Here is a 24,257-nt window from a genome sequence, read left to right as displayed (position 1 = left end):
ACCTACCAGTATGTTTTTTGGCACCATTTATTATACCAAATCTAATTGAAACTAGAGAATGTAAGGTAGATTTTTTTCTAAAATTGTGTTAATTTGATGTGGAATGACCCTAAACAAAACATTAGTCTTTGGAATTCTTTATGCAGGTATTTTGATCTGCAATTTACTTCTGGGGGATAGTGGTCTGGTTAAGGGGGGGCTTTTGTCGGTGTCTATGTGGCCCACATCCTTCAACAACTGATCAACTATGCAGGCCATTGCCGTGGTTTCCAGGGGACTAAGGTCCAAGGAAGCTGGGGGACACCACCTGATCCCCCCTAGCATGACTGTGGTGGTCTCGGAGTTTGTCCTTGAAGTCCTGTCACCAGTGTGAAATGTTCAAAGTTAATATTGTTGCAATGTATACTGTCCAAAATAGTTTCAAAATACTTGTGCATACATACATATAGGGGCATATTCAATTGACGGCGGGATCGCCGAAAATCCAGCGCTCTAAAAATATTATCATTAATACGGTAATATCCAGCGAGTAAATTACCGTATTAATGGTTTTCCCGCGTAGGATTACCGTAATAACGGTAATGTTTTTCGAGCGCGGGATTTTCAGCGATCCCGCCATCAATTGAATACCCCCCATAGATTGAAACGTATTGGGTCTAAAGGTCACATACTAATAACAGAAAGCTAAAACTTTTCTTTTTTAGGTGGCAATGTAGGATTGATAATGTACAGGTTATTAAAGATATTGGTCTGCATTACCTTGGACAATGTTTTTATGTTTTGTCAAAGTCTTGAAGAGCTGTACTAGATATGCAGAGCACAATATCATAATTTTGATCTAAAAAAATTAATAAAAAATGCTGACAGTTTTCTTTCACCTCAGTCACTGATCTTTTAATTGGAGCCACAACATTGACCTGCACAGAGATCTCCTCCCAGATCCACTGTTTAGCTGGGCAGTGTAACGATTGTCTCAGGCAGAGAGCCCTGGAGTGATGGGTACACCTGTTAGCCTGGTTTAGTGCTGACCAAACAGAGGGGCGGATGCTAACGGGTCCCCTGGTCTTCACCAAGAACCGCCGCAAGGTCAGCTAGCCAAGGTATACTGGTGGTAGCTAGGTACAAAATCAGTATGCAGAAGGGAAGTCCAATAACAAGACGGGATCTGGTACACAGGTAATAGTGCAGTACAAAATCAGTCTGAGAGAGAGTGACCAAAACAAGCAAGGACTGTTACATGAGGGGTTAACAGGCAAAAGTACTATTCAATTAGGAATCACAACAGAAGCCAAGGTCATCAGCAATACAGCAAAACTCTGCAGGTTTGAATATACCGCCTCCCAGTCACGATCATGTGACCGCCCAAACCAGAAAGTGCTGACCTCTACACTGAGGCAGAGGAAATCAGCAGCACAGGAGTGTGGAGCAGGTAACTCTTGTGACAGGTGGAGAGCTGCCGGCTGGTAGTGTGCCGCCTCTCCATCATCAGTTGTGCCAGCATTTCCACCTCTCTTGAAATAAAATCTGACTGCCTCCGCTTAGAGGCAGAGGATCCTGAGCCTTGGTTTGGGCCACGTTGCTGTGGCTCAGCCATCATTCTAAACAGAGAAGGAAGGCAGTAATTACTAGAAAGCATTTCATTATATATACACTGTCCCTATATGTCACATGCCCGTGTACTCACTAATAGAAGGAAATGGAGGACCCACAGATATAATTGATTCGTAAGCTAATAGAAGCTGTATCACAAGTTTGTGAGCACAAAATAGCAGGGCTGAATGATCCAGCTGTTATATAGTATAGCTTATGTATGAACAGCTAGGCATTGCCACCCCCCTAATTGCCTGGGTACAACTCATTATTGAGATTCACAGATTAAAGTCAGCCATTTTAGATATGGTATAGAAGGGATCCATGACTGACATTCCTATGCCCACACATGACCTGAGAGCCAATCGGGAGAATGTATTTAATTGCAAAAATACGAGCAGCGAGCTCCAGCCACATAGAGCTCAAGGCCCTTACCAGGGTAATGGACCGCTACCTTGGTCCGTCTGCTCGTTACATTAGTAATGAGCAGAAAAATGAGGCATATAGGGCTGCTAGGCTGGAGATTAGGTGGAGGATGGGGAGCTGACTCTCTATTGTGCAGCTGCAGCGAAGATGGAGCGACCTGCGGAGGCGGCAGCCCCAGGTACTGGCTGATCTGAGGGGTGAAATTGCAAGACTTAACAATACATTACAGTGTGATCTATACCAGTGTAGAAGAAAAAGCGTAGCTTGTAATCTGCCTTGTAATAACCTTCATTGGACAAAGTACAAGGCCTGCTATGTAAAAGTGATGTTTCAGTATCAGGATGTGATTACATTCACTAAGCCTCAAGGTCAATATGGAGCTTCATTTGTGGTATTTGACGATTCACTTTTAAACCTAACATTATATCAGAGTTTTGTATGTATGTTGGAGAGAGACAGAGATAACAATTATTCAAAAACTTTAATGTGTGATATTTCTCCCAACAGAACACCTGTGTCATGAATATACAACAAAATGTATGCGGCCACCTAAATAGAGGTGCCCTAAGCGTGTAGTTTGCATATATGGGAAATACAGCCCAGACGATGCATAGAATACAAAAAAGGTTCCTTAAAGTGGATTTATTAGTGAAACCACTAGATAACTTATTAAACAGGCTGTAAATTCCCTGTGCTTTAAATACTAACCACTGCTTTTGATAGTGATCATCCTGGAGTTGTTTGAAAGTCAATGCTCATAACCAATTATTGAATGCTCTGTCCAGCAGTGAACGTTCCCCATATTCCAAGCTTCCAGACAAGCCTTTTCTAAAGCAGCAGCTGGCATTTATCGCGAGAGGAGTATGCAACCTCTTTATTAATTTATCTAATGGTCTAACTAATATTGTTCACGTAAAAAGTGTCTACTCAACAAGAAATGGAGTTGAAAAAACATTGACTAGGATCTTACTGATCAGAGCAATTGCATGCACACAGTCTTGTTTTGAAAGCAGTAAGCTCCCTTAAAACAGACCTGAATCCAGGTATTATGATGTTATTTTGTTGCTTTAGTAAATAGAATCCCATTTGGAGAAAGCAATTAATTCAGCGCACTTGTTCTCCTCCAAGTAGGCTGTCTCCAGCTTGCACAGTAGGAGTGCTGAGATGCATAGAGGTAGGTGAAAACCAATCAGATTCTAGCTATCATCTTCAAGAATGTACTAGATAAATGATAGCTAGAATTATTATTATTATTATTATCATTTATTTGTTAGGCGCCACAAGGCTTCCGCAGCGCCACACATAGTACAAACAGTATACTATACAGGGTATAACAGTACAGAACAGTAAACAAAAAGTACCAATACTTCAGAAACTCCAGGCAGGCTGATGCAATAAACACGGAGCAGAAGAACGGGTAATTAGATAGGAGGGAAGAGGGCCCTGCTCATGCGAGTTTAAGGGAGGGTTAAACAGACCAGGCACAAGAAGAGCCAGTTGAGGCAATGGGAGAGAGGGGAGAATGAGTGGAGGAGATGCGGGTTAGATGGAAGGTTGGTAGGCTTTGAGAAAGAGGTGAGTTTTGAGTGCACGTTTGAAGGAGCACATAGTAGGAGAGAGGCGGATGGAGCGAGGGAGGTCATTCCAGTGAAGGGGGGCTGCACGGGAAAAGTCCTGGATTGAATCTGATTGATTGATAAATCTACCCCCTGGTATCTTTCTGAACTTTTTGGAACTGCACCTTCCATGCTCACTGGGATTAAGGGAAATATGATAAGTAGCTTTTACAACCAGTGGCGGAACTACTGCTATTACAGTGGGTGTGACCACTAAGGGCTCGGAAGTGAGGGGGGCGGTAGGCGCCACTTAGAATGGTGGGGGCCCAGAAGGATAGAGAGCCGTTCCTTTGCCTACTCCAAATTGGACTATGGGGCCCAGCGATGCAGAGTTCCTCCTCTGAGGACCTCTCCATCCGTTGTGTAGGGCAGCAGCAGCAACAGACTGCCCACTTCAGGTCCAAACGTACATCAGATACTGTGCTCTCAAATTGTATTTGCTTTTTTTCTTTTAAATAATATTGCTTCTAAATAATGGACTAACTGCCAGGCATTGCACAAGCATCATAGAGTACTTTGTGAGACATATATTACTGGGGATTTTCTTGATTTTGCCAGACTCTTGACCTTGTTGCAGAATAACTTTACAGTTAGTAAATCTAAAATCTGTGCTGAGCCTCCCACAGTGATCTAGCAGCCAAGGTAATGGGTCAGGGTCCCAGTGTGGTGGGGAGAATGCCAGAGAGACACAGCCCCTCTAGTCTAATCTCATTGCAGCAGTGTAGTCCACATGAAATCTATGTCTTTCCTTATCATATAAAAACTATTCCAAAGGGAGCAGCAAGAGTAACGTGTATGCATTAAAATGCACAGGAGAACTCACTAAAAATAAATTCTGTGTTGTAGTTTTGTAGCCTTACAAGGGTAAATTTAACCAGTGTAGTTTTTTTTTTAGTCCGCACAATATTTTGCAAATCTTAGAACTGAAAATGTAATAAACTTTGTAGAATAAGGGATACCTACTGCCATCAAAAACTCAGCCGTAATAAAAACAAAGTTGCATGGGCAGACATGGTGTGCCTCACAGTGGTAGTCACTTCAGCGACAACCCAAAATCCGACAGCACTTTAGCCGATAGCAGAACTCCGATTGTCATGTTCCCTACCTTGCTGTCACATCGACTGCTTGCAATACTGGCTGGAAACAATTGCGGATTGGCTGTGAGACATCAATTGTGACTACATACAAAGAATTTCAGTGTCGCAGTTTAAGTTGACGTCATTTTTCCACTGCGGCGTGTCCATTGTCTGCAATTGTTTCTAGCCTGTATTGCAAGCAGTCGATGTGACAGCAAGGTAGGGAACATGACAATCGGAGTTCTGCTATCGGCTAAAGTGCTGTCGGATTTTGGGTAGTCGGTAAATAGTACCCAACCAGTGCCTCATACATTAGTTCTACAAATGGAGAGTAATATCTAATATAGTTTGTACATTATTCAAAATGTGCAAATAATTGTTTTAAAAGACCCATATTTTTTCATCCTATAATGTTTATTTCAATGTATTAATAATATTTTATTTATTTGCTTTGAAATTAGACTCTGCTTTCATAAATAAAGGGCATTAAAAGGTTTTTTCGACTTTTCGCTCACATGCTACAAATCTACAGCACTAATTGCTGTACTCATAGCTGTGCTGCAGCAACTACACTGTAGGAGAATAACAATCCAACCAAAGCGCTCTTATACCTTGTTCTATACATGTAACACATAGAGAGTTTAACTGGAACGTGCTTCTTGTTGACAACTTTGTGCCAGTGATGTCATTGAAACCAGTTCTCCAGGTTCAATGTTTTTTTAGACAGGAGGGTTGTGGGGGATCCGGTGAACGCCTTTACAATACAACCACATCCTCTTTTGGTCACAGAGTTTGATTTGTATAATGCACTATAAAATGTTTTACATTTTGTCAGTCTTATCTGACATAGTCATGGTATATTGAGATGACATAAAAACCTGTCTATAAGCAGCCAGAAACTGCGACATGGCTTTATAATACGACCACAAGACAACCAGATCAGAGGCTAATTTAGCCATATATAAAGAATAAATCATCACAGATACGGTTGTCTGGTGAGCAGACAAGATTGAGAAATAGTAATTATTTGCTGACAGTCAATAACCGCACATACTGGCAAATGTGAACATTAGCTAAAAATTACCATATTATATGTCAAAATCGGTATAATACAAATATATTGGAGCTTTGTACATTATTGTATTGGAATGCAAAAAGGGTCATATTTTCTGCAGGTATTTTTTGAAAGAGAGCCTTGTATGTAACAGAAAATCCCATGATAATTTAGCATGTGATATTCCAGGGTAGACTTGTGACGTTAGGGTTGGTCAGAGGGCTGGATTACCCTGTTAACATGTGTAAAACAGCTTTATAAAAAGGGACATGTAGAGTATATCATCATCAGTACCACAGACTGACGTGTACCAGTCCTTGTAAGACCTACTTTTGGGCTAATAAATACCATTCTGCTTGGAAGAACATGTCTGACACCTATTGCCTACTGTATTCCTGTGACTGACAGATAAACTCTAATCTGTTCCTCGGCTGTCCTGTGTTGAACCTGAGTCAACGCTCTGTATGCTACCTGCAGTCCTGATCCAATGTAAGCGGTCAGGAGGAACCAGCCACATGTCACCAACAAAGAGGTGCTTCAGCAGCTGTACACTACACCCAGAAGCAAGCTGTATCAGATGCTGGTACCTGATCAACGTAAACGTTAAAATTGCTGTTTAGACTGATTTATGGCTAATATTAATCATGAGATAAGAGATCAGGGGGTAAATGTATCAATATGCGGGTTCTTCAACACCCGCGTGTTCAGCCTCTTCCGCGATTAAATTTCAAGCTGCGCTGCATTGTAAAGGGAAGTTAACCCTTTACAATGCAGCGCCGCTTGAAATTTAATCGCGGAAGAGGCTGAACACGCGGGTGTTGAAGAACCCGCATATTGATAAATTTACCCCCAGGACTGCCTTTATTATATGTGGCAATTGTGGGTGTATGAGTGAATCTTTTTGCAGTAAACTTGGAAATGTGCTTCTCCAACAAAGTGGAACATGGGGGCCTAAAACAGGTCCTATTAAAAGTATATAATAATATCCAAAGACCGTCAGCTCTGAACCTGTACAAAACTGAAGACCTTCAATGTAGTGGGAAGGCACCTTCTCCACCCCTTTACTGCATTACAATAATGTAAATGAGGCACATCAGTGCACCTTATCATCCTTAAACAGGAATACTGCTGCTCCTCCACAAGCCAACCCTCTTGTTCCATAAAACTATAGGCCCTCATGGGACACTGGGTACACTTGCACAAACTGAGGTGCATGGCTGGTCCAAAGCTGCTTTTGCACTGCAGAGCGCCCATTTTACTCTTCGTAAATGGCCTCCACAGTGTGTGGAAATTCTACAACTTTCAGGAATTGACCCTCTTAACTTTTATTTTATTTAAAAAAACAAAAAACTTGAATATTCCCATTTTCAAAAATGTCCTTTGTAAAGAGAATTTCTCCATCAGCAGTAGAGGAACACATATGGAGGTTAGTTTCATCTTTCCTCTCCCCTATAATACTTCTGCTTCCCTTCTCCTCAGTTATTTGTTAGTGCCGAGTGTAAGAGTTCAGCTTAGTGATTGCTTTTCATTCTTTTCCCCTGGAGCATGACAAGGGGGTGTTTTTTTGCCCCCTCCATCTGCTACTCCTATCCTGGGAGTCACCCTACCTGTTTTCAGCTTCAGCCATGGGACCAGTGGTGTCTTGGCTACCTAGGGTGGGGTCAGACACTGACTCCTGTAACATTACCAATCCTCCACTCCCAGACACTGCTGGGTTCAGACAGGGAGGGCTGAACGGCACTCTTGCTATCACTCTAGCATTCAACAGTCCAGTAGAGGCCTGAACTCAGATGGGAAGATGTCTTCTCAGCTGCAATGCACTACACTGCAGTCTTGGTTTAACATTCAATATGGCCACTGCCAACGACAGTGGCCACAATGCAGTGGCCGAACCTGTGGAAGCGTAAGTATACAAGGGAGCATTCCCAGGAGATTGTAGTTCGGAGGATGTAGGGGTGGTTCCTGCATATGTGACACGGACCAGCAAATAGCAGGATCACTGAGGTAATGGCACCTCAGTGCAGTCTGCATGTCTCAAGTGCTCCAGTGTCCTGTGCTACAGCCTGTCTCCACAGTGATCCCAGTTTCACCAGTCTCCGGACACACTAACATCTACCTGTACAGCCACCACAAATTAGTCCAGCCTTCTCAAGGGACACAATGGCACCTGCCCACAAGGACTGACTCCTGTTCTCCCAGTATTCCCTATTTTCAGGGAAGCGTTTTATCTTTGGGGCGGCACAGTGGTTAGCTTTGCCGTCACACAGCACTGGAGTTATGATTTTGATTCTGACCAAGGCCCTATCAGTGTGGGGTTCTCAATGTCTTTGTGTGGGTTTTCTCCGGTACCTCCCACAGTCCAAAAACATACTGAGAGGTTAATTGACTACTGACAAAATGGACCTTATGTGTGGTAGAAATTTTGACTGCAAATTCAATGGGGCAGGGACTGATGTGAATGATTAACTATTCTCTATACAGCACTGTGTATTATGGTGCCATGTACTCTTTAGCTGGCCTGGCAGGGGGAAGTGAGGCTCATTCCCCCTTAGATGGCGGCAGGGTAATACGGTCTGTGTGAACCAATGACAGAGGACAGACGGTAGGCCTAATGCAGATGTGGGGCATGTAGGTCTGTCTTATAAACTAAACAAAATACTAATTGAGAAGACACTATATTTTGTAGGATGATTCTTCGATTAAAACAAGTACATCCATCTCTCAGAGATGATTAGCTCTTTGAGTGGAATCATTTTACCTTTTGTCAATCAGTTTGGAAGATTCATAACTGCAAGAAATAAGGTTCTCTGTGTTGGACAACATCAATACAATATTATACTGAATTTCATTGACTATATCTAGAGAACAGGGAAAACTAAATCACTTTTATCTCATTCCCCATATGTTAACAATTTCTGTTTCGATATAATATATATTTGAACCCAGCCAAGATGTTTTTAAAAACTAGAAAAACACACAAATCAATTCTGATTATAATTACAGTCACTACTAATACTATTCAGGGACACAAGAGACAGAAAAACTGGATTAAACTTGAAAGGTTTTTATTTTGTTTGATTCTGTAAAAAAGAGCAATAAAGATTTGTCTCCGGAACCATATTTCATAACAGAAATGTACAAGGTTTCACCACTTGAAATTATTTGAGATGTTCACAACTAGGACGCTGAGGGTAGTCTCAGGCCGCACTGTGGCTGCCTCTTGGGTGTGATCGTGCCCTCCTCCCTGGACACCACCGTTGGACCACCGAGGAAGGACAGGACACCTTGTACCCGCCCCAACGGCCTCTTAGATCCTTTCCCCGCAAACACATTTCCAGTCACAGTGAAATAATTGATTCACTTTCATTTCCATGTCTCTGTCAGAGCCATAACTGAAGGGACTGTCTTCACAGTTTCTTCTCACTCCCGTCACAATTACAAAATTGAAAGACTATATTAATTCTATCACACCCATTCAGTGGGCAGAGGGTAGCTGTCCTCTAATATAAACATTTCCATGCTCACAAACTACGGTTATTCCTTGTGCTGTCTGAAGTGCTATCATCCTAGGCCCTGACCTTTGGTCGGCTTTGCGCTAATCGATCCCTTCATGCAAGGTTGTGTTGACCAATTATCCTACTAATCTAAAGATAGTATATTATTAATTATAATGCATCAGCTGTAACAGATATTCTGGTTGTAAATCAGGATGTGACACCGCCTATACACGCAAAGATTTGGAAAGTCAATTTGGTTGGTTTAGACAAATAGCGACAGGAAGTTCTGCATGAATGGGTGCACAACGACCAGCAGTCCCACCAACGTCTGGATAGGCAATTTTCTAAAAAGGGCAATTTATGAACCACAAAAAGTGCAAACCTGCAATGCTTTTTTATGTGCCCAAATGCATCCACTTGTATGCCTAGCGCATGTGAAGGTGCATGACCACCTCATGGGCCTTGGAACTGGCCCCAGAAAATCAGTCCAACTTTACTTCCACTTTAGAGCCAACTTATTTATTGCTTTAAAGTCTCAGCTATTGCTCTGTCTACCTTAATTTAAATGAACCATGAAAGTGAGGGGACATGAGTACTGCATTTAGTACAGTTGTAAGTGCACATGAAAATGTCCAATCTACACTACCCCAGGGGACATAACTAAGGATCATGTGTGGGGAGATAAATACTATGCAGAATCCTGGCAACCAGGCACCGCCCCCCCTAAATGCCCCTTTTCTCCCCCTTCCATATAAGCATATTCCACAAAACAACATTCTATTTCTGAATGCAGGTGCATAACTAGTGGCATTTACGTGGCCAGCCCACACTCCGCAGAGAACAAGTGCCACTTGTGTGTTTGAATCTTATTACTTAAAGCTAGAAATGTGGTTTCACGCAGACATGCAAATGGAAGGTGCAAAACCCATTCCATTAAAAATATAGACAATATCCAATCTGAGGTGCCAGAAAAATGTAACTCATTTCGTGGGGAGAAAAAGGATGTGTACTCTCCCAAAATAGGGAGCCTGTGCCCGCTCCGCACCATCATCTCATAAACATAATCGTGACCAGAAATGCAAAATCCTGTATTTGCATTTCATGTAAAAGTAAATGCACTATTGCTCCTAATCTGCAGTCGGCAAGGAACAGCCCAGGATGTCAGAACTCTTCTAATCACCTGGTGCACAGTGCTGCAGTTTCAGCAGACACTGCTATCTTGGACTGCCAATTTACTGCTCTATGTGAGTGACAATTGCACACAAGCAGGCGCATGGTGTCACAAAGGAGCAATTGCACTTCAGTTTGGTCTTTTGCAGTTCGAAAAAAAAAACTTATTTTGTGGGGTCATCAGCTGTGCAAACTAACTGGCATGAGCAGCAAGCAACCAGCAACCAATCCAATTTGTCAGGCCCAGCGACCACATTTTTCATTATATCAGCAGCGTTACTGATTTTTCACAATATAACAACTCTTGACATAAACATTCCCTAATTAAAATAACACATATTACATTGTTATGTTATGACACCAAGATGCAGCTTTTTTTATATACTGGGCAAAAAAAAGTGATATAATTAATCCTTATAATCCACAAAGGCATTGTTATAAATTATAACCATGTTTCTCACAGTGAAAATTATGTCGCTAATTTGAAAATATCATTATTTATGCTTTTTATTACTTCAACTTTACCCTGCCTCATTTTACTAGTCATTTCTTATATCCATTTAAAATGAATGTAACCAACGAGAAGGCCTGACACGTGGAGAAGGGAAAAGACACTGTGATAAAGTTAAGACACAAACCATTGTGACGAGTAATTATGTAATGCGAAAACAGCACCATCAATGATATATTAAACGGACTCTGCACCTAAAATTTCTTGGCACTTAAAGATTGTATAGATTCACCAGTGAGGTTTAATGTCCTGTAACTCAAAGCAACCAATCAGATACTTTCTTTTCTCTAGAGCAGCTTAGAAATTTAAAGCAAATCTGTGACTGGTTAAATATGCTCCCTCCAGTATTAATCTGTATTTGTACAACAGCCTCTACAGAGAGTTAAATAACTTTCCTCTATCTGCATTTGAATTTGGTATATGCATAGCAATAAAACGTGCAGTCTTATGTAAAATCGCAGTCAGCAATGACATCTGAGTTCATTTTGCAATGTTTAAACAGGTCTATCTATGCTGAGTTTCCAGTCACAGTCTGACAACATTTTATAGGACAACAGAGCCAAGTCTTAATTTTTGTCTAAAAATAGTGTGGGACATTTACTAACGGAGTTCTGAGTTAATTTTATGCCGTGTATAACATTTTAATAAATACGCCTATCAATTGGTGTTGGTGTGCATGTGGGTAAGACAAAATAGTCAACCAAGAAATGGCCTAACATAAGTCAGTTAGATGATGCAATTAATTGTCTCTTTGGTCTTATTATAGTATCCTCAAATATGTTGTCAGTTTTAAGGATTGGATTACTTTGTAACTCCGTTGATAAATGTCCCCCATACAAACAGATATTCTCTCAATAACCCATATTACACATCCAGACAGTAACAAGATGCGCACGCACACACGTGCGCACACACACACACACACACACACACACACACACACACACACACACACACACACACACACACACACACACACATCTCATTCTTCCATTATTTGCTCATACTAGGACCTGGCAGAATCTTACAGTTCTGGGACATTCTCACATGTGTCCCTTGAGAAAATCCAGAAGTATGTAAGACAGTTAGGCAACCTGTGTCTCCAGCCTTTGGGGAACTACAAGTCTCAGCTGGTAGTTCCATAACAGCTAGAGAACCACAGGTTTCCAGCCTGTCATACAAGATGGTATTTTCTATAACGTTTGACTCGGCATATCATTGTCGCAATAGCGTCAGCTATCTTCACTGTGTGTTCAGGCTTCATGGTTGTCAGTAGGTTTCTCTTGGGTTTTCTCCTTTGGTTGCAGACAGGGCTCCAGCAGCAGGCAGATAATTCCCACCATGTACAACAAGCCACACACATAGAAAGAGTAGTCGTATTTCTGAGTGACATCAAAGATCCAGCCTAAGAGAGACAAATAAAAGGGTACGTTTCATTTTAGTATACGCTTATTAGATTCCTATAGAGCAGTGCAGTAACAGTGCAGCTTATATATATATAACTATGTGTCTACATGTGGTATGCTATCAAAAACATTCTGTTGCAGGAGACACAAAAAAAGGCCTTGCCTCATCTGGACAATATCTATATATACAATATTTTTATTAAGAGAAACTCCACATCAACGGAGGTGGGAGAGCGCCTGGAGCTGACAAAGTGGGAGTAAATTAGATTTCAAGTGGCTAAAGGCTCAATTAGTCTCAAGACGAAAGAGAATGTTTTTAAGCGATTTCTTATATAGTATCATGTACCTGCCAGACTTAAACTTATGTTTCCAACAGCTTCAGACCTTTGCTAGGGGGTATACACTCGTAATGGCATGTTGTTCCATAAATGGTGGCAATGTCCTAAAGTCTTTCACTATTGAAGAGCTGTCATAGCGCTTATTAGGGGTGTAACTTCTGTTGATGCCCCTCCCCATGGCCGCCATATCAACATATTAATGACCCACATCCTAAACCCCGCTAACTACCAACTTGTGGCAGTCTGGACATCTAAAGCAAATCTCCATCTCTCCCCCTCTGTCATCAACAGAGTCTAGCGCATCTAGGGAATGGAATATATCCTTTATAACTCCTCAGTAGCCTTTAACGGAATTTGGGGACCCTGGCACAATTGTTTCACCATTGGTTTGCCCTTTACACTAAGTTTATTTCTCTTACTTTCTCATGTAACCAGTATGTTGCGACAGCAGTGTACCGGGCATCACGAATAAAGGTTATTATATATTGCTACACTTGTTTTTACACATTTACATTGTGTCCCTTAAATGCTGCTATATTCTCTAGATTCTCCAATATGTTCCCTAAAAGAGCCGTTGTCACCGTATCAGGGCACATCCAGGGCACACTCTTAAAACGTGCACCGACCGCTGACTAAAGAGACTTCGGGAATACTTCTGCTACTAGCATATTGTGCCAGAAGTGCTGCTCAGTTGTAGGACCACTTTCACTCTAAAAGTATTAAAAAGATACTTAACCAAGAGTTAGAATTTGTCGCGATTAAGAGATTTAATCGCTTTAACTTTTACTACCTGACAAATGGGTGCTCTTTGTTTTCCACCTAGCTCAGCTAGATTTCCATGAGCCTGCTGAAACCAAAGGCCTTGGGAGAAGGCTGGGGAGCCACCCTCTGATATGTAGGTACCCAATCCGCAGGGAAGTCTTATCTGGAACCAGTTCCACAAAGGTCACACAATCGTAGGAACCAGCTCAGGTTTAAAAGGTGAACTCAGCCATCCGCTGCTCTACTGACTGGGGATTACAGCTCCTGTTAGCAGGAGGACATCGGGTCTGGACCTGCCCAGCTGGCAAAGGAGTGAACAGTGTGGCTCAGTGGCTGAGATGGTGTTCCATAGCAACCAATTAGATATTTGCTTTTATTGTCCAACCAACACTAGATAGGTAATAGCTAATATCTGATTGGATGCTATGGTTTAAATGCACATTTGAGCAATGTTAGTTAAAAAAAACCAAAACCTTAATGGGTGATACATAGAAAAGGAGTGTGAGCTGAGACTGAAGAAAAGCTGGGGGAGTTTTGTGATTGAGGGTCATATGTGCAATGGTCTAAACTCATTCATTGTAATAAATATCTGACATTTTGAGACTTTCTTGTTTTTTTTCAATGCACATTTAATAGATATTGGCAAAGGAAGGAACTTGTCACCTTGAGAGTCTTACAGTTTATTACAGGGATTAACATCAAAATAATTAACAATGGCACCATGTAGAGGCATAGCTTATAATAACAGGTACTGAATAATTTAATAATTGCCAGGATAAGCTCCACCTCCTGCACGGGTGCTGTTCATTACTCTGTTGTTAAACCATGTAAGGCACATTGACAAAATCTTCAGGTGAGAGGTTCCCACTCGTGGATATTGTATTGCATATGTGATAAAGATGTATGGCTGAATACCTTGTCTTCATCTGTGGGTCCACTCCATGGCTGTGTGCAAGCCTTTCGGTTTTCTTTGACCACACTTTCTGTAACGGTGTCATTAGCGTCAAGATTTTAATTTGCATAGGGTGATGGAATTGGCTGGATGGTAGATAGACCTTATCTACCATTCAGCCAATCCCATCATCCTATGCAAATTAAAATATTGACGCTAATGACGCCGTTACAGAAAGTACATGGGGTGCATTACCTCTCTTGTCCTGTACTAGACCTGTACCCTGTTTTGTCTAGGTGCAACACAGGTCAAAATGTTATATATAAACAAAACCATCTTACTAGGCATGCTAATCTACAGGAAAGTATTTGCATTTGTTTAACAGGGTTGCCTGTCTTCAATAATATGTGCATAGTCTGTATGTGACAGAGGCAGTGTTGTCGTTTTCGCAAATAACAAAGAGTTGCTCAAATATTTATTACATGAAAGATATGTTTTTGTTTTCTTTAATATGAATTTTAACCAAATTGTGGCATTACCTGCAAATGGAGGCCCCAAAAGTGCTGATATCCCATTGGCACATATGATGATCCCATAGGCATTGGCCAGCTGCTTGATGCCCACTAAATCTTCAGTTACCACAGGCATAAGAGAGAAATAGCCACTGGAGAACCCTATAAGGGCACAGACTACAGCCAGTCCAGCATATACTTGCATAAGAGGAAGGATAAGGATGCAGACTCCCAGGGTGAAATTGGAAGCAATAAAGACATTCCAAGCACTGACACACGACAAATCTCCAAGAAAACCCAGCACAATCTTCCCAAAAATATGCACAATGGCAATAATGGAGGTCAGAGGAAAGATGTTGTTCTGCTCTGCCATGCCGTACAGCTCCACGATCTCTGGGAGGTGAATGAATGGGATCACAAAACTACAGTAGGCCAGCAGTGCCCACAAGACAAAAGCTACAAAGACCTTGTTGGTGAAGAGAGAAGCTGCCCCAAAGTAGCTAGAATACCAGGCCCAGAAGCCGGACCTCACAGACACGGTCATTCGACTCAAGGACTTCAGTATACCGAGTTTGCTCATGTCCTTTATCACAATCTCATTACTTGTATCTTCCTTGTTCCAGGAAATTCCAACGTCCATTCTAATTTCTCTTCCCTCTTCCTCATTGAATGCGCTATTAGCTTTCACAGCATCAGCTTCTAGCAGTGAGACTTCCCTGTTATCTCTGTTACCAGCTGTCCTCTCCACACTGTGGTTCTCCCTGCAGTCCACAGGCCTCATGAGGGCTCCACACACACACAGGTTGAGAGTGACTGCTCCCTGAATTATCATGGCATTTCTCCAGCCAAACTCGGCACACAAGTATTTCAACAGCACAGTGATAAGGAAAGTCCCAAACCCAGTACCTGTGGTACTCAGTCCTTGTGCAAGAGCACGGTGTTTCTGAAAATACTGGCCCACCATCACCACTGCAGGTAAATATACCATCCCGCTTCCGATCCCTGGGAAAGGAACACACAAATTCGTGATGACATTCATATAAATGTGTTACATTACATCTGTGTTTCTCATGTACTAACATTTCAGCGCAAACTTTCTGATGGTTGTTTCTGATGGTTGTGGCGTCAAAAAAGGTGGAGGTAGAAAACTTAATGCAGGTAGTGATGCAGAGTTACAATCTCAAAGACGTGTATAGATCAGTTAATCAAGAGAGAGATTCTAATATCATGACTTCTATAATGGTTTTACTTTTTTTTGTTGTTTTTTTTTACTAATTTTTATGTTTATGTTTTTATGTAAGTAAGAGAGCAGGTAAATATTGAGTATGTAAAGTTTGTTTGGCTTTTCCATGTTGGAATACTCAAGGAAAAACATTTTTAGACATACAAGAGTAAAGGATATGAAAAATATCCATTAAGTTCAGTAGGTTATAGTAGAACAGTGTTCATTTTACATAATTTTCTCCTCACACATCTATAACACAACTACAAATTACATTACGGAAAGACCATATTTAACTTACCAGCTGTAACTCCAAATGTGAAGAAGAGAAAATGAACATTAGTGGCAAAGGCGCTTAGCACCCAGCCAAGAGACGTCAGGAACCCTCCAATCATTGCAGTCTTACGACATCCACATGTGTTAATGAACAAGCCAATAAACGGACCTTAAAAAAGAAGACTGTTGCTGTTATATACATTGTCTGTGCCTACCCTGAATTATACAGCTACAGCCCTATCGAGCCCTTACAGACTGCCTCTACCACTGCTCTATATGTATATCTGTATGGACAAAGCTGAACCTTTACAGCACCAGGCCTACAGTGTGACCCCAAACATTTCTAGAACTGCACCAGGTGAACACAACAAACAGAAGATGATAGATCCCCTCATGCAGTTTCATACCTACTATCAGCGTGATCCCCATCGATAGGGAACTGACCCAGGCTGTCAGACCTCTGCTTTGATTGAACTCTTCAAGCCATTCCATGTTTAGTACCCCAAGGGCCATCTGGGATCCCATAACCAGCAGGTGGACAAGGAATGAGGACAGCACCACCATCCATGCCCACCCACCATCGATGTTGGGGTCCACCTTCTTTGTGTCCGCTCTGCCTTTCAGCTTCCCATCCAGTTCCTTCTCCATGTCTCCCTCACTGCACATCCTGGCCTACAATACAGAATAGAACATCAACAGATTAGTACATAAAACACACAAGTAAGACGTGTTATCAAGGTAACAGATCTGCATTCAGGTGTTAAAACATTGTAGAACTACATCAGCTCTAAACCTAATTTTTAAGCAATAAAAGACTCCACAAATTCCTGATTTGTGACATTATGCGGGGGCCTAGATTTTTTGTCCCTCTAGTCCTCTTCTGCTATCTCCATCACCACAGATCTTCACGGCCCCTACCTTCCCCACAACTTGACTGTGTATAAAATAAACTTAAGCAACCACCACTATGGGGTCTATTCAATTGTTGGTGTTACATGTAAAAGTAATGCGGTGTGCTCAAGGAGCTGCGAGCTGAAATCTGGCTTAGTATTACCGTAATAATGGTAATACTTTTAACACTGCGGGAAACGGCAACAATTGAATATGCCCCTACGAGTTGTACAAATAATTTAAATGAATGCTGGCATGCATACATAGCAACAAAAATGCAAATGAAGTGGTCTATTTAGTTAGAGCTACAAGAATATGAATGCAAATTGAACTACTAATTCTAGGACCACATGCCAAAATTGAACGATATTGGAAATTCCCACCATATGTGCATAAATGTGCCAATAGCCCCACAATTTCTCTAATGAAAATTGGATGCCTAGGGAGTGTAAATCTGATTTATTTTAAATATAAAAAACACATAAGGTCTTGTTTTTCAAATGAAACAAAGTACAATAATTTTGTGGTTATATACGCTCTCTAATACAGTGTATCTAATGTACTTGCATTGTAAAGAAAATAAATCCTCCCAGTGGATAAAGATACAGCATGGAGCCCACAGCCAATCACTGGCCCCTTGTCACTGGCCCCTTGTCACTGGCCCCATGGCAGCAGATATGTACAGCCAGAACATGGTTTCCTCACTATACAGCCACTGGACTAAGAAAAGGATCTTTACAGTACAGGTATATTTTAGATGCATTTTCTAGTAGAATGTATCTAACTAATATATTAAAGGACAACTGCACCTAAAACTAATAAAAAAAAACACAATTTTAATAAATTTAGATGGGTGATTCCCCAGATCTGCTCGGGTGATAGACAGAAGTAAAAGACACTTTCTATTAATATGAATGTGAGGTTTACGGGGAAAAGGTATCGACACCCTCATGGCCTGTAACAGGATGAGCAGTAAGAAGAGAGAGGGGAGGGGGACTCTTCTGGACCCCAGAGTATCAACAGTAAGTACAATATTACTTTGTTTTTTAATTCTTTGCACTCCACCCAAAATCAAAAAAGGGCACTTAGCTTACCTTGTAGGACAAAAAAAAAAGATGACCTTATAGGTTTTGTACAGTAAAATACTAAAAGACAGACATATCCTTTCAAACCATCATCTTCTCTACACCCTTAATGGTTTTATCTGCTTCAACAACGTCTCACCCAGTTTTACACTGAGTCAGCATACACACTGACAGCCAAGTCCACACTTATAACACAAATACAGGAGGTCGTCTCGAAATGTGAATTCGCATAACTGGGGCCAAATCCTACATTTTGGAGGACCTGGCCCCATTCGAGCTTTCGAATTTCCAGGGGGAGGCTGATCAACAGCTCTAATTTCTTCATGAATTGACAGATGATTGTGGACTTGGAAAATAGAGAACGAGGAATAAGCTGAGGATCAAGGAATCCATTGTTCCTGCTGATTTGGAGGCCTTTTGGTGCCCTTCCTGAGTGAAAGGCAGCTATAGACACGGCTCACCAAAGTTTGATACCTGTACCTCACAGACCAGGCCACCCCTTGAGAAGTGGATCTACCTTTAATAAAGTTTTTTTTTATAAAAAAATATGATTTTTTTTTTAGTAATTCCTAATAGTAAACCCATAATCTGTTTTATTGGAACATGAGTGCTCATTTAATCAATCTTTTGTGGTCATCTTTATGGGTAGTCCACTCTTTTATGCTTAGTGTTACTAGCTGGTTGAGCACCCCTTCACAATAGAGCCATTATGTGATTATCTAATTTTTTTTAACCAATGTGAGGTGTTCCATTCCTTGAGCGGACCTATTCTTGTTTTGTGCGTAGCTTTAAGTTTAAGAAAGGTACAAAAATTTACCTAAGATGGATAACATGGTCTTACCACTGGCCTCTGCACCACCGAACTGCCTGACACATTTACAGAGTAAAAAACCAATGTGTCTATGGAACATTGTACAGGCTAGAGACCTGCGGTGACTTGCAGTGCATTTCTTAGACTTTGTCTTGGAAAGACACAGACACGGCTTGGTAGCAGGCCCGACCTGTATCGTATTACCTAACCTGCGTTACATCACAAGTACTTCCCTCTCCATGCTGCTGAATGTAGCACAGCGCTATAGCTCAGAGATTCTGAATCATTGTCAGCCTGGCCGCTCAGTCCTCTGATAGGTTATGATAACTTTAGCCATTGGCCCGTTCAGCCCTCTGATAGGTTATTACAACTTTGGCCATTCACTAGTGAGAGTACTGTTAGTGCCGGTCACTTTGATTGCTTGTGCTCATCATCAATCAGCTTTGAGTACCACCTTATGGTTATGTCTGGAACTTCCACCAGAGAAATGGGCATCCAGGGACAGGGATTCTGTACATTGTATTCTGTCACCACAAGAGATCTGGGATCTGCATTGTATAGATATGAGGTATTCATTGTAACACCACCTCAAATATGGAGATCTGTATTGTAAATACGCCATGGACCTGGGATCTTCATAACTATCAGAGGTCTAATGGATGGTCACCCGATTTTTGGGAATCTATTGGAATGCCACCAGAGATTTGAGGGTCTAGTGCAGTGGTTCCCAAACTTTTGCAGTTCGCGGCACCCTTAGAGCCTCCACATTTTTTTAAGGCACTCCTCCAAAATAATTACTGAGCAGTCCTGTTTTAGAAGTAGTTGGGTCAAAAAATTGTAATAAGTATTTAGGTCACGACAGAAATACTTATTTAGTTGTATGCAAAAATGCCCCTCTGCATCCAGACACACTGCCCCCTCTGCATCCAGGCACACTGCCCCCTCTGCAACCAGGCACACTGCCCCCTCTCACGTTGCCCCCTCTGCCCTCTGTCACGCTGTCCCCTCCTCTGCCCTCTGTCCCCCTCCTCTGCCCTCTGTCCCCCTCCTCTGCTCTCTGGCCCCCTCCTCTGCTCCCTGCCCTCTGTCCCCCTCCTGTGCCCTCTGTCCCCCCTCCTGTGCCCTCTGTCCCCCCTCCTCTGCTCTCTGTCCCCTCCTCTGCTCCCTGCCCTCTGTCCCCCTCCTGTGCCCTCTGTCCTCCTCCTCTGCCCCCCTCCTGTGCCCTCTGTCCCCCTGCTGTGCCCTCTGTCCCCCTCCTCTGCCATCTGTCCCCTTCTCTGTCCCCCTCCTCTGCTCACTGTCCTCCTACTCTGCTCTCTGCCCTCCTCCTCTGCCCTCTGTCACCTTCTCTGCCCTCTGTCCCCCTCCTCTGCCCTCTGTCCCCCCTCCTCTGCTCTCTGTCCCTCCTCCGCCCTCTGTCCCCCTCCTCTGCCATCTGTCCCCTCCTCTGTCCCCCTCCTCTGCTCACTGTCCTCCTCCTCCTCTGCTCTCTGTCCCCCTCTTCTGCCCTCTGTCCCCCTCCTCTTCCCTCTGTCCCCCCTCCTCTGCCCTCTATCCCCCCTCCTCTGCTCTCTGTCCCTCCTCCTCTGCCCTCTGTCCCCCTCCTGTGCCCTCTGTCCTCCTCCTTGCCCCCCTCCTGTGCCCTCTGCCTCCTCCTCTGCCCCCTCCTCTGCCATCTGTCCTCCTCCTCTGCCCTCTGTCCCCCTCCTCTGCCATCTGTCCCCCTCCCCTCCTCTGTCCCCCTCATCTGTCCTCCTCCTCTGCCCTCTGTCACCCTCCTCTGCCATCTGCCCCCTCCTCTGCCATCTGTCCCCCTCCCCTGCCCTCTGTCCCCCTCCTCTGCCCTCTGCCCTCCTCCTCTGCCCTCTGTCCCCCTCCTCTGCCCCCCTCCTCCTCTGCTCTCTGGCCCCCTCCTCTGCTCCCTGCCCTCTGTCCCCCTCCTGTGCCCTCTGTCCTCCTCCTCTGCCCTTCTCCTGTGCCCTCTGTCCTCCTGCTGTGCCCTCTGTCCCCCTCCTCTGCCATCTGTCCCCTCCTCTGTCCCCCTCCTCTGCTCACTGTCCTCCTCCTCTGCTCACTGTCCTCCTCCTCTGCTCTCTGCCCCCCTCCTCTGCCCTCTGTCACCTTCTCTGCCCTCTGTCCCCCTCCTCTGCCCTCTGTCCCTCCTCCTCTGCTCTCTGTCCCCCTCCTGTGCCCTCTGTCCTCCTCCTCTGCCCCCCTCCTGTGCCCTCTGTCCTCCTCCTCTGCCCCCTCTTTACACTTTGGGAACCGCCGGTCTAGTGGATAGAACCAGATATTTGGTGTCGGTACTGCATAGCCACTAGAGATTTGGGTGATTACACTGTATAGATACCAGATTTTTGAGGTTTGTATTACATATTGTATACAGGTCACTAGTATGCTATTTGGACTGTATATTGGTCACTAAAATGCTTTACTGTATTATCAAGTGGTTGCTAAGATGCTATTAATATTATTTATTGGTCACACTTATGCTGTCTGAATTGTATATTGGTCATTTGAATGCTCCATGGATTATATAATCTCTACTAAAATTCCTCGCTATATTTTATATGGGTCACTGGAATGCTCCTTGTGTTGTATGTTGGTCACTAGAATGCTCCTTGTGTTGTATGTTGGTAACTAGAATGCTCCTTGTGTTGTATGTTGGTCACTAGAACGCTCATTGTGTTGTATATTGGTCACTAGAATGCTCCCTGTGTTGTATATTGGTCACTAGAATGCTCCTTGTGTTGTATATTGGTCACTAGAATGCTCCCTGTGTTGTATATTGGTCAGTAGAATGCTCCTTGTGTTGTATATTGGTCACTAGAATGCTCCTTGTGTTGTATATTGGTCAGTAGAATGCCCCTTGTGTTGTATATTGGTCACTAGAATGCTCCTTGTGTTGTATATTGGTCACTAGAATGCTCCTTGTGTTGTATGTTGGTCACTAGAATGCTCCTTGTGTTGTATGTTGGTCACTAGAATGCTTTCAGCGCTGGAATGTGCTCTGTGTGTTTTATATAGGTTATCAGAATACTCTCTGTATTATATAGGGGTCAGTAGAATAGGGTCTCCAGCAAAGCTTTTAAAATATTTTTTTTTAGATATTTCATTAGTTGTGTAGAACCGCAGCTACTGTCCTTTTTACCATAACTAAGGGCACACAGTAGTGTTGGGCACAACATGCGGGTATCATTGGATGCCATTTGCCTTTACCTCCAAGTGCACTATATGTGCAGCAGAAAATGTCTTGGGTTTGCACCCCTGCACCTAGATGGACTGCCCAATGGACATCAAGGTACCCACCTACTGTCTACTCTTGGGAGATGCCTCTATTTTCTGCTAACATTTATGGCTTTAATCATCATAAAAGTGTGAGGAGCAGTCTTTGTTATTTGGGTCACTTGTGTGTTTGAAGATATTTTCCACATTGGACACAGTGAACCTAGACACCTTCTAAGGTGCAAGATGCATGTCATTAAAAGTATCGAATGTAACCCGATGCCAAATAACTCAATGCTAATTATAAAATCAATTCCTTTTGCAGAGCGCATGAGACACCAGTTAAAATTCAACCTTCCCTTTATTTCAATTAAACAGTAAAAATCTTGGTTCATAAACCTCTGCGCTTTGGTGGAAATCAAGGTGGACTTGTGCAGACTGACGACAGTACTAAAGGGGATTTGGCATTGCACTTGGCTATTTTTCACTACGTAAAAGAACCCTCCTGGGCACAGGCTGTATGAATAATGATAAAACAAGATTGTTTAGGTGGGAATATAAAAATTAGACCAGCAATATGCACAAGACTTCTTTTTAAACTCAGGGGTGAGCTCCCACAGTAAGTTCCTCTGGGGAACCCAATGTACTCCAGTCCAACACTTGTCAAAGGCCCTTTTATCCCTCCTCCTAGCAGCAGATAAGTCATTGCTGAGCTGATTGTTAGTGGTTTATAGTCAGCACTGACCAATAACAATACAGGCAGAGTTTTCCTGTGTTGTAATTGGCTTTCTCTTGCTAATCCAAACACACAGGGATACAGGTAGACTGGGGTCAGGTTGCTGTTGCCCGAATATCGTGGCCCTCTTCAACATGACTGCAGAGCCACCAAGCTCCCCCTCCTGCACCACAGAAAAGGTAAAAGCAGACTGCCGGTAGGTCTGTGAGTAATTGGGGCAGGTTGCAGGTACAGGTAGAATGGGTCGTGGGGTTTTGGCTCCAGATGCAGGGACAGGTTGGGCATGGATATCCTAAAACAGACACACAAAGGTCTGTTGTTCCGGCAGTAAATCTGAAGAGATGCTAAATTAACAATAAAGAGCATTCTAATAAACTTAACAAAGTCTGTAGATATCTCAGGGAGCACTGATGGCAAAATAAACAAATGGAAGCTGCATTACAACACATAAATGCTGAAAACTTCCAGCCCTTAAAATTGGGAGGCCAACAATTACTATTTAAAAAGACCCATCTAATAGCCCATATGCAGTACATCTCATAAGGCATTGTAGATCGAGACCTAAAGCAGAGATGTATCAAGGGGTGCAAATATATAATCACTAATCTGTGGCCTGGTAACAACCGTGAGGGAAGTTTTGGGAGTGGCAGGAAAAGGGGAAGAGGCCATTCGCCTGCTATACAGTGTTCTATATTTAACGCTGTGCTGGAGCGATGTAACTGCCGGGAAGTTCCAGTTACGGAGCTTGATCATTACATAGGAACTGGCAGAATTCCATCCAGATAATGCCAGGACGGAACTGGATATCCTGGTGAGCAGAGACACTATGGGCTTGATTTATGTTTGGAAAAGAAAAAAAGCACAAAAGTATACTCAAAACGTGAATAAGTATCTCAAGATGGGTGTAAGCAGGCTCTGCCATATGTAGATACAGACAACAGACTGCAGTACATGCACAAGCGTCTGCTCGCTAAAAGGTAACATCAGAACAAATAACAACAAAAAAGTAAATGACCAATTCTTAACAGTACTATAACCACTAATGAAAATATGGATTTAAAAATATATATTTTTTTTTACAGTAAATACATAAATGAAGAAGCATTTATATAGTCAATCTTACATGCATACACATGTTCTGTGCTAGCTAGCGCATACATA

At 42.7% G+C, this 24,257-nt stretch overlaps 1 protein-coding gene across 3 annotated transcripts in view; it reads right to left on the bottom strand.

Annotated features, from left to right (window-relative positions):
- Window positions 1-8,810: 8,810 nt before the first annotated feature.
- SLC16A14 (solute carrier family 16 member 14) overlaps window positions 8,811-24,257 on the bottom strand; it is a 31,665-nt gene continuing 16,218 nt past the window's right edge. For all 3 annotated transcript variants that reach the window (XM_075201635.1, XM_075201634.1, XM_075201636.1), the window contains 4 exons: window positions 16,756-17,020; window positions 16,374-16,517; window positions 14,878-15,852; window positions 8,811-12,345 (listed from right to left, as the gene is read on the bottom strand). In XM_075201635.1, the coding sequence (XP_075057736.1) occupies window positions 12,194-12,345; window positions 14,878-15,852; window positions 16,374-16,517; window positions 16,756-17,014 (1,530 nt within the window). In that variant the 5' untranslated portion in view covers window positions 17,015-17,020 and the 3' untranslated portion in view covers window positions 8,811-12,193. The remainder of the gene's footprint in view (window positions 12,346-14,877; window positions 15,853-16,373; window positions 16,518-16,755; window positions 17,021-24,257) is intronic.

The sequence above is a fragment of the Mixophyes fleayi genome, chromosome 3 (assembly GCF_038048845.1).
Source record: "Mixophyes fleayi isolate aMixFle1 chromosome 3, aMixFle1.hap1, whole genome shotgun sequence".
Classification (NCBI taxonomy): domain Eukaryota; kingdom Metazoa; phylum Chordata; class Amphibia; order Anura; family Limnodynastidae; genus Mixophyes; species Mixophyes fleayi.
The sequence above is the reverse complement of the archived record's forward strand: the minus strand, read 5'-3'. Positions and strand labels throughout refer to the sequence as shown.